The 12,112-nt window shown below is 32.1% G+C and overlaps 1 protein-coding gene across 1 annotated transcript in view; it reads left to right on the top strand.

The window, feature by feature from the left end:
• Window positions 1-12,112, top strand: part of KIF6 (kinesin family member 6) — a 120,284-nt gene that overhangs the window by 89,219 nt on the left and 18,953 nt on the right. Inside the window, exons 16-17 of the mRNA XM_026695363.2 lie at window positions 3,505-3,555; window positions 11,997-12,078. Coding sequence (XP_026551148.1) covers window positions 3,505-3,555; window positions 11,997-12,078 — 133 coding nt within the window. The remainder of the gene's footprint in view (window positions 1-3,504; window positions 3,556-11,996; window positions 12,079-12,112) is intronic.

The raw sequence follows: 12,112 nt of genomic DNA on the forward strand, positions 1-12,112 counted from the left end.
ATTCACAAAATTGCTACTACTCCCATCTAACACTCCTTCAAGATCAGTGAGCCTCTTGAGGATATTCTGTAGAAGAATACACTGTAATAACAAATTCTATGAGGAACTGTTAAAAAAGTAGGTATATATAGCTTGCGGAAGAGAAGATTGATAAGGTTGTTTAAATATCTGAAGGGCTATCATATTTCAGGGGGTTTGGACTTATTCTCATTTGCTCCAGAGGGTAAGACTAGAACTAATGGGATGGAACATCAAGGATGTTTATATAGATTAGATAATTTGGAAGAACTTCTTGACAGTAAAAACAGACAATCAATGGAATAGATGACTGCAAAGAACCACTTCTTCCCCTTTACTGGAGGTTTTCAAACAGAGGCTGGATACTCAGCTATTGGGTACGGTGTAGTGAATTTGCTATTGTTGGACTTCACCTCTCAGATCTCTTGTGATTCTATGATGCTAAGAATTCTATGAAGTGGACAATACATTTCCACCAGTACTTCTCAGTTCTAACACTAAAATTTCTGAACGTATCTGATAATTTTAATGAAGGAGGTTTTTGTATTAACATTCATTGAGCTCTACAAGATGTTCAAAACTTTCAAACCTTCAAGTTTGAAATACCTTGATTTTGAAACATTCCAGTCCAATCTCACTAAAACTGTTTCAACATTAGAACAGTTTGTTCTAACTTTATCAGTTATGTTCTGACCTCAAAAACAAAAGCATTCAAACCACCAAATTAAGGTCAGAATGGCTCAGGTCAGTGTACTTTTGAAAAGGTAAGGTTAGAAAAAGCTCTTCTGTCATCAAAGAAGATGACATCATTACTTCCATTGATATTGAAACATTCAGTTCCATGGTTGGAACTGGCTGTTTTAGAGGTGTTTCAACCTTGACATGTTTTGTACACTCCTTTATAAAATATGTTGCCAGCAAGTGATAGAATTTGACATATTTGAAGTGGCACAAATTGAAATTGTTATACAAAATTAAACGCCAGTATATTTCCATGCTCCATTTCTCCATTTCATTCAGGGAATATATAATCATAGAAAAGGTTTTATAAAGTCATTAAAAATTGCATGATAGAAAAGCCCAACTGCAATACTAAATGCATATACTGTACTTCTGTCAGCAAATGTGTTAGTGGAATTAATCAGAATAGAATCTACTTTCAGACATCAGTATTATTGTGGGGGACAAATTTGAATCAAGATGATTGCCAGATATTGTTAGTAATAGTTTTCTACCTAATCTCACTGCATATTTGTAATCAATTACCTTGTTTAATTCATAATGAAATCAAAGTTATTCATAAATTTGTTGCAGCTCTCTGGTATTCACCTTTGATATTTTAAGTCCCCATTATAAAGCATTGCATTTGGGATCTGGGTCTAATTTTAGATTTAATTTTATGAGATAACTATATTAAAACATACTCATACACAACATTTTTTAAATATATGCTAGATAATTCTTATCAGTTATAGTTTCCAGTCTTCAATTTCCAGCTGGACATCTTGCAAAATTACATGTGGCAATTACATATTTTTTTAAAAAGTTTTATTACTATTTTTACCCTTCCATGCTTTAAAACTATGTTTGCAATATCTGTGTTTATTTCTAAATAGTAATAGTAAATAAAATAGTTTATTTCTAAATTTCTGAATAGTCTAAATAGTAGTTATTAATGATTCTATTTCAGACATAATTTCATGTTACAAAGTAGTGGCTATTCCCTATTTTATGGGGGAAAGTACACTTATATATCTATAGCAAATGAGATTATGTCAAAATGATAAAGTGCACATATTTGCCCCCGTATGTGTATTGCAAGAGAATCATAACATCATGTTTTCTCATTTGCTCCTCCCTTTCATGGATCCCTATGGAAAAGAATTTTCTTATTTTGGCCTACTTTTGGCCTCTTTTTCCTTGATGAATAAGTTCTCATGAAATCGTTCTCATGTGTACATTATTCATCTTCATGTAACACATAGAATAAAGACATATATTTTAGCCAACACATTTTTTTCCATGAGAATAGCCATAATTATTCTGGAATCTTTTGCGCTCTCACATTTACCATATATGTTGCCCAGGAAGCTAGGATTTAGCATGAATCTTCTAGCACTAACAAAAACATTGTTTACAATGAAATTATCAAGATGATTTCAACACTTATATTGGTATATCTTTTTCTCTTACAGCTATAATCCAATGTAGAATATAAGTATGAAAGCTGTTCTGTATTACAAGCAAACTGGCTTGGGTCTGAATTTTATCTGTTCCTAAAGAAATGCTCTTTTTATTTTTTTTATTAAAAAAAAGATTTGTTAAAAAAAGTTGTGATCAATATAAAAATAATTTATTCAATTATTAACTACTTTAGATGGTGTTTATCAAAAGTTTATTCCTTATAAATGTCTGATATAAGGAAAAATGTGTATAGGAACTATTGCATGGTCAAAAGAAAAGCAGAAGATAAGATTCTTTGCATAGACATTATATGCTTCTTAAGTATATATTGCTAGCAAATTTACAGCTAGGCAAAATTCTGGAGAAGGGACTACCACTCAAATGAGGGGATGCATTATAGCTTACTGGTAGAAAAGATTGAGTCCCAAGCATTTCAGATTAAAAGGAGCGGATACTACACGTTATAGTAGATTTTGGAATATTCTATTATTTAGTAATGGATAAGCAGCTATAAAAAAGGTAATAGAACTCTGCTTTTATTTATGAAAACTGCAGCAAGACTATTATGCTCAGACGTGGAAAGATTCTCACTATCTGCAATAAAGGAATGGTTGGGGAAGATGATAGAATTTTCCAAAACAGTTAAATCAACTTCTTTCATTAGAAAAAAGAAATACATTTATGATTGTCTGGAAAACCTGTATAGACCTTTTGCATGAAACAGAAAAAAATCCACTTATGATTTGTGGTTTGATGACTAAAAAAACAATAAATGGATAATAGAAAAAAATGAGCTTTTTTGTAATCATAGTAATTTGAGTGAGATATGATAGTAGTTTTGAGTGAGAGATAATTTTGTAACTGTAGTTATATTTCTTGCAAAAGAAATAAACTTTCAATTTTTTTATTCTTTCTGCACATTTTGCTTTTTTCTTATTTTTTTTCTTTATTTGTTATGTGTTTTGTAAATCTTGAATAATATATATATAAAAGAATATGTTATTATTTGAGAGTAGTATGAGAGAGAGAGAGAGAGAGAGAGGGAGAGAGATTAAGGAACACCACTGTTGCCATTCTCATGGAGTATTTATTTTCAAAATATGTACCAATGTCTCTAAAGATATTAGTGTCAAAGTAAAGAGAGGAATATTTTTATTAGTAATCTGTTGGGTCAATGTAAGGGAATATGCAAAGTATGAGAGTAAATGGGAATATTGCAAAAAGTATGCAAAGTTATTATTTAAAAATTGAAATCTGAGTCTGAAAATTCTTTAAGTGATTTGGATTCTGTTTTTTGCACAGATCATCTGAAAGAAGAGATAATCCAGCGGCACATGCAAAAGGCAGCACAAGGTATGTATAATATTCCAGGTTAAAGTGTTTTCCCCAATGGTATTTGTTTGTAGAAGTTCACATGGTGTTAATCTTTTGGTGGGGGGAAGGGTTTCTTTCATATTGTTATAGTTCATGCAACAAAATTTTCAGATCTTCTTCCTTCATTGTAGACAAATGTCCCACAATACTCACATTAGCAGCAGCAGCAGATTTAGCTATTTAAATTTCACTAGGGTTACTCTTTACCACAAGTTATGCACTTAATCATCTGAGGCCATTTGGATAATGCTGATTTATGCCTAGGTTTGTTTTTGTTAAACATTATCCTAGAATGAACTGTAACACTACAATCTATGAGAGCAGATAAAAAAAGCAAATGGAATCAAATATTTGCAAGCATCCTTTTAAATACATGGAGCCTTTTCAAATGTTTATGATTCTCATTCTTCTCTGAAACTGATGTGGGAAATACTACATGGAATAAATGTTAAGTAGTCTGTTTCAGGATCATACATAATTGGCAATTTTGAGCAGATATTGACTGTATAATAATTTATATGCCATTAGTATAGTTTGGTAAACTTCCTTTATATATCCTTCATACATTATATTATCAATGGGAGATCACAGTTTCATATGTTAACACCAGACATGTAGTTGTTTTGCTAATTTTGCATCTTCCAAAATTGTTTTTTTAAGCTCATTTATCCTTTTAAATTTATTGTAACACTATTGTGTGATTTAAGTATGGTTATTTGTTTAATGTGCTCTGGGAAATGAAATCAGGTGTCTATTCTTCTGATTTTTCCTGATAACTATAAAAGTATGACATAATAATGAAATAAGCTGTTTTTAGTAAACATAACTATATTTTAAAACCCCAGGATAAAATTCAAGATAATGTTTCCTTGGGGGGTGTTAATGTTGTTAGCTACCTTTTTTTTAATTGAAGTGCCTTTCTTGATGGAGACAAATTATAAACATTTTGAATAATAGCAATCTTTTTTCTCAGTGGGATATCCTTAGGATGCAGAATTCTCATTTAACAATATTCAGCCCTTTCTGTTTTTTAGAAAGATGCTTTATCTCAAGATTCTTCTCATGCCATCTCTGCATGCCAGATGACTGATGGTTAGATAAATGATTAGTATTTCCTAGTAACATATTCCTGAAGAATATTATTCTATATCTACTCCTACTCAGAATACAGAATAAAAAGTATTGTGGTCCCATTCCCAGCCATTTGAAGGGCTAAGAACAAACTACAATTCTATCAGTTACCAAAGGAAAGTTTCCAAAAAATTGTTGTGGATGACAACAATTGCAACTCAGAGGCCAAGGGGAAGTTACTTTGGAGCAGCAATATGGGGAAGGCCAACAATAGGCGAAGTAGTGATGGTGGTGCATGTGAAGATTGAATATGAGTTGGATTTATCTCAGTATTTCATAGTTAATTTCATTTCAGTGCTATAGTACATGTTTCTGAATATTTGTGTTTGAAATTGAAATAATAACAATCCACATTTGTCTGTGTTAGCTAAATATCTACAGCTATTTTTTATCATCACTTTCAATAGTGACTCCTAGAGGCGTGTTAGAGCATTCATCCTATATAAAAAGGGGGGGAAATCCAATATTTCTATAAGCGTAGAATAAAGCAATTGGCATTATTTATTCTTAAGAGTTACTCTTGGAATTCTGAGATTGAAAAAATAGGTTGTTCAGATGATGTTTGTTACGAACATAGATTTTCCATTAATTCTGGAACAAGATTTTGGTAACATATCTGAATATGCACCTCAAAACATTCCATGAATATTTTGCCTTAGGGAAAAAAAGAATTTATTCTGACTGATTTAAATCTTAAAAGCTTCATATTTCTTCAGTGCCATAGCAAATGAGCTTATTGGCAGGAAATCTGTAAAAACAGTGATGCAAGGAAAAATTAAAAGGCATAGAAAATAAATTTTCTTCATTAAAATAATTGCTTGTGTATTAAAGTTGAGTTGAACATATTAATTCATGAGCCAGGGGCGGGGGTGGGGAGCAATATGTTCATCGATCCTGTAAAAACAATTGTAATAATTATGTGCTTCAATTAAATATATGAAAGTAACTGTTAATTAATTATAATTAATAATTATAATTATTAATTAATTATTATTAATTAATTATAATAATTATTAATTATTAAATTTATATGCCATCCATTTTTCAGTTTGCAGGGACTCTGGGCAGCTTACAATATAATTAAATATGTTACCCAATAATTTTGATTTAGTGGAATAGGTCTGAGAAAACTGATATTTTGGGACAAGGTCAATGAGAAGCTAAATTAACAAATATGTTAATGGCTTTAGTTAGTAATAGCATACTTCTAGTCAGTATTCATGTCTATCAATATAGTGTTCACACTGATGTTTTACAGCTATTGGCTTCAACCTGGCATTTTTCACATGTCTTGAGACTGCAGTTCCCAGAAGTTACAGCCAGAATGGCAGGCTTTTTAGAAGTTAAATTTGCATCATATTTGAAGGCATCAGGTTGGGAAAGACTATTATGTACATTAGAATATTTATTAAAATTCTGCTTGTTAGTGGAAATTTTCAATAAATTTAAAATATAAAACAAATTAATTATAAAGACAAAGTAAAGATGAATGATTTTTCTGAATTATATATATATATATAGCTCTACTTTTTGTAGCTCATGTCAAGTTTCAGAGAAAATTATGGCTGCCTTAGCCATTGCTAAGTATATGGCAAGGCTTCCCCACTTGACTGTCATTGGAGATATTGCTTTGGATCCAATGAATAGATACTTTGAGGAAACAAAGATGGTTAAAATTCCTTCCTGTAATTATATTATCAAGTTGTAATATGGCATCTTTCAATAAAGAAGAATTGATTTAATCTTAAATGATATACATGTACAAATTGCATACTTTATAGGTAACGCAGATACTGTGCATTTTAATAGATTTACCAGTTTCATGGGCCACTTCTGATGTAATTGCAGATAAATTCCGATGGCTGGTGTAGATATATAAACATATCAACTACAATCATTTCTCATACATGAATATTTATGTTTAAAAGTTCAGTCTTGAGTAGTGTCTAAACAAGACACATGACTGTATGTTTATTCAAAAAACATAGCTTCACTGTAAATTTAGATTAAAAATGATTATATCTCTCAAGCCCATGAACGTTCCATATAGCTGAGGTAAGCAATGCACATTACGGAGTCGTTTTTAAATTTTTAGCAGTTCAAAATGTCAGTCTCACTATATTAATTTTTGCATTTGTCATAATTTCAGTAATTTGTTGTTTGTTATAATTTTAGCTGAAATGTTTCCTTTCCAATTTATTCTATTTTTTCTTGGCATCTTTGATACATTCTTTCCCAGTCTTCATTTTATGCCCTTCCTTTCCCTTTTCTTTTTTTTTTCTTTTTGTTATCAACCACTTATCACTTCTTCCTTCCCCCCCCTTCTAAATTCTACCAACAATCTGATGTAGTAATGTCCAAACATTGGTTTATTGTGTCATCTATTGTTTAAATTAGGTGGTTGTATCTTCCCTCTCCCTCCGTCTCTCTCTTTCTCATTGCTTTCTACCCATATATCTCTCTGAGCCTCCATTGTTTTTCCTGTCTCTTTCCCCACTACTGTTCTGTTTCTTTTCAATTTCTGTTTCTGTAACTAACTTATATATGTATTTAATTTATTATTTAGTTTAAGTCTGGAGCGATGATTAGAATGTGAAAGAGGTTGGAAAACTGGTACCAACTCCATTACACATGTCTCAGTTTAGAAAAAAAATATAGTAATCTGAGCCTTCTCCCATTCACATTGTATATTTAAGTGGCTGGGTAAACCTCAAGATGTTTCTGTAAAGATGTAGGGAAGGACCATGAACAAATAGTGTTCTTGTAGGATCACAAAGAGATTGAACAGGGCCCCAGCAAAAATGCTGCAGATCTTAGGTTCAGCAGGTCTGATTTATAATACTATTGAAGTTGAAATTTGGTGAGGTTAATGTTATTTTACTGGCATAGTATTCTCTAAATAAATATCCTTTTGAGCTGGTGATTGGCCAAGTTCTAAGAATGTTGCTGCTGTAGTCCTTGAAAAATAGTTGTGATAAAATCTAATAACTATGTTGTGGGGGTTTTTTATTCGGCATAAATGAAAAGCAGAACAGAAAACAACTTAAGAATCTTATATACTATGGACTTGTATATCTTAGGTTTATACAAAATGTTCCTGATGCAGGGAAAGTTAGGCACTTTCCAAATGTGACTTTTTCACACACATGCCCATAAAAATGTCTCAAAACTATTCATTCTTGTTTTTTAACTCTTTGAAAGGTTTTGGGAAAGACACTGTTTCAACCAGATGCAAGATCGTTGTACTAATGGGGCTTTTTTAATCATCTTGAAAGAAGAAGGAACAAAGACTAATTCCTTTGAAAAAAATATTCATATGGAAGACAAACAAAGTCATTTGAAAGACTTTTAGAAAATGCTTGAAAACTAGTGTGGGGCAATTCAGAAAAACAATATGTTGTTAGCATGAAATCAAACTTTATGGTATATAAAGCATAACAATAGGAACAAAACAGCTCTATTACACAAAAATAAAGTAAGAAGCATAAAAAGAACCTTGTTTGCCAACAAGTATGTTTTCAGTTCTGTCTTGTTAGCATAGTGTTATTTTGAATCTAGAAGCAAAGGGTTCCTCATTTTTACTTATATTACTGATTCCCAGTACCTTTTGCAAAGATTTCACAGTGTAACAATGTCCGTAGTTTATTGAAATGTCTTCCAGAAGAATTTCTAATACTGTTAAGCTTGCTTTCCTTTTTCATTTTCTAGTTGTAATAATGTAGTAAAAAATAACATATAAAGTAAATATAGGCCTTTAGTCCTGAAAAAATATCTGAGAAGTTGATATGCTTGCCCCAGATCAGACTATCAGTTGTGAATATTTGATAAACTACTGATAAATTTACATATTTCATCTATATTGATTTCTTCCTCAAGTACATGACACTTAGCAACTAACTAATTAAAATCAAGAAATAAATTACAAATAACATGAATAGCAGCTGAGCAACTGATCTACAACAGCACTAAAAATCTTCCCATAGCCAACACCATCACAACTGCAAAAGCAGGTCTTAAAAGCCTGCAAGGTTGGAGTGAGTCTGAGGGTAGATGACAAACAGAAAAGGCTTTCTTAAACTGTATTTATTGTATTACTGTTGACACCTACAAAGGTCTCTTAGCAGATGCTGAGTGGACACTTGAGTCTAAATTTTGTTTAATATTCCAGACTGAGATATGTTTGTCTCTTGAACTTTTGGCTTTTTTTAAAAAAAAATATCTTTTTCTTTTAAAATTGGTGCCTTTCTTCCAGGAACTCACACAGTATACTTGGCACACCTTCCTAGCCTTTCTCCATAAACATGGAGTAGCTTGAAGTGAGTTAGCTTAGGAACACCAGCAACAGAAGCACGTAGCTTCCCTGTCTGAAGCATGACTTGAATGTACAGTAGGTCTTCACAGTTCTAATCTAACCACATCAACCTGGCTATACACATTGATAGATAAAATGGCATATGGTTTTGCTTACAGCAAAAGCAGATAGATGTTGTCCAAATATGATTTATTGGAATTTGTCAGGTTTTAACCTTCAAATCTTACCTCCTCCATAAGAAACCATCTGACAAATATAAACACATACAAATGCCTTTTAAATATTTTTAATCAGCTGAAATGCTTTATAAGGGCTGTACCTAGAAGTGGTTCATTTCCTCCGGGTCAGAATAGCTGCTTTTATCTGTCACCTTTTGTGTGTGTGTGCGCGTGTGCATACATGGATTTGTGTATTTTAAATTTGAACTGTTTTCAATTATATAATGAAGTTTTACAAATAAGATTAATGTCTGTTACATCACTTATGTTAGGAACAAGTAATTTGTCCTGATTTTTTTAAAAATGTGATTTGTCTGGATTCTGGATACCTCCCCCCCCCCATTCTCTGTAATCCTGCTATTTGAAAGTGAGAAGAAAAGTGAGTGCCTGATGACTATAAGCTGAGCCATACTGTCTGGTTGATCTACTGCCAGTATGGGACAGGAACCACTTTTTGAAGTCAGAAATGGATGCCAGCCTTTATTCTCCTCCCTCTCAACATGAATCCAACTTCCATATACATTTTCCTTTTAAATCTGAAAACAGACACTTATTTTTATGTTACCTTAATTTACCTCTGCTTGTCCATTTGCACTGGAGCATTTTACTTTCTTAAAAGCTAGCTGCAACACTTCAATGGCTATTTGGCAGACGCAGGAAAGACCTTCCAACTGAGCTCACCATTATTTCTAATATTTTCAGAGCTTCTTTTTATCTTTTCTATTGCAAAACTATACCATAGTCAGTATTATTTTGTGAAGCTTTTAAAAATGCTCTTTATTTATTATTTTATTATTATTTATTATTATTATTTTAATAGCTGAAGTCCCATCATTTTCCCAGTCATTTGAGATAAGAGTTTCATTCCCAGCTCCAAAAGGGAATTGTCAATCACTTTCCTGAAAGAAAAAAGTGGAAGTGGGTACTACCATACAGTGATCCACTACTATTTAATGGAGTGGGGAGATATTAAGAAAGATTTCCACAGAAATCAGCAAATTTATGCCTATCAGAGAAAATCCATAAGAATTACAAGCGCATGTGTCTGTTGGTGCACATGCATATGCAACTATGTGTTTGTGTATTTCAATGCTGCAACTTTTTTTTAGTAAATTAAATATTAAGGGTTTACTGAATATCTGTGAGTAAATTTCATTAAAATATGTTAAGGTTGTATATCAGGCCTGTCAAACTGGCGGCCCATGGGCCGGAAACATCATGCACAGGTCACGCCCATCCCAGCTCCACAAAGGCAAAAAAGTCACAGTGTGTCATGATCCATGACACACTGTACATCATTACCAGTGTAGCCAACATTTGAACATCATTAATGTACATCATTACCAGTGTAGCCAACATTTGAACAAATGTACTGGATTGCCCTGTTAAAATTAATTTGGGATTCTAGAAATTAGGAAATTAGTAGGGGAAAATATTGTAGAAAATATAGAAACAATAAAAACAGATAACTAACGGTCATCCAAATATCAGTTGGATATTGAGAATTATTTTTAAAAATAAAGTATCAGAGAGAAACCCAATACATACTAGAGTAGGAACCATGGTAGGTTTACAATAAACCAATAAAGCTTTACATGCAAAATTTCTTCTTGTAATTTACTTCTTGTAGGTTTAGTACGAATCAATCAATGTTTGGAGCTGGGACCAGCTAAGAAACTAACAGTTGATTGTCAGCTTCAGTTCTACTTATAGATGAAAAGCACTAGATTTCAGGATGACCAACCCTGGCAGTTGTAAAAGAAGAAGAATGAATTGGGTTGATGTACTAACTAAACCATAGTATAGTTTTTTAGTTTTGGCTTACCACATATTTCATGCCAACCATTATGGTTAGCTAGTCATGGTTTAAGCTTAGCATGTTAATAGCTAGGTCATTGCATGTTTCATTAAATAGGGAATTATAAGCAGGAGATAAATTTGAAATTTTATTCAGTCCAGAGAGGCACTGAAAAGTAAATTATATTAATAACAATAGATTGTCAGAGAATATTCATAATAAATTCTACAGTGCATTTTGAGGGCATTACTGATCTTTCTTCTGAAGCTATCAACCTTTTTACAATTTACACATTTAAACATGAAATGTATTTGGCTTCCATACCAGTTATAGTTCAAAAGGCATTAAAGGGGATATAAATATAATAAATAAATAAAATAGTTTATTAAAAGATGACATTTCTTCTGTTTACTAAGAAAATATTTCTATACATTTATGAATTATTAATTCAATATCTTCACTTCATCAACTTTGTATGTCTTTGCCAAGAACAGGAAGGATGGAAGAAAATTTTACTGTAAAGGAAATAAAGCACATAGTAAAGGAAATCCCAGGTATTTTCTCAGCAGCATCACTGGGAGAAATGCAAAAGAGTAATATTAAAAGGAAAATAATTTTGTTGAAGACAAGTAAGAGTAGAATATTAAGAGATGAATTGGAACAAATAATCCTTATAGAATTAATATTATATAATGTATTTTCTATTGAAAAAAGGGGAGACCGATACAAGTCCATCATCAGCCATGGAAGTTCAGTGAATGACCTGGGGCCACATTTTGTCTCAGTCTATTTCATAGGCTGGTTGTGGGAAGAAAACTGGAAAAGAGTATTCTGTGCATCACTCTGTGCTTTTTATACCATTTCTTTTTAAGGAAGCGGGGGAGAGAGAATTCCATAACTTAAACTGTGTCCTTTGCCTTTATTTATATAATTGCTAACACTGAGTGATTATAACTTGCAGCTCTAATCAGTCCTCGAGAAATGAATCAGCATGATCCAGTAGAAGAGGCACTTCGAACACAAATTGAACAGAAGAAAATAAGGTTCTTTTACCTATTATATGTTAAAAACTTAAAT

This window comes from Pseudonaja textilis, chromosome 1 (assembly GCF_049901715.1).
Source record: "Pseudonaja textilis isolate UNSWEBS1 chromosome 1, rPseTex1.2, whole genome shotgun sequence".
Lineage (NCBI taxonomy): Eukaryota > Metazoa > Chordata > Lepidosauria > Squamata > Elapidae > Pseudonaja > Pseudonaja textilis.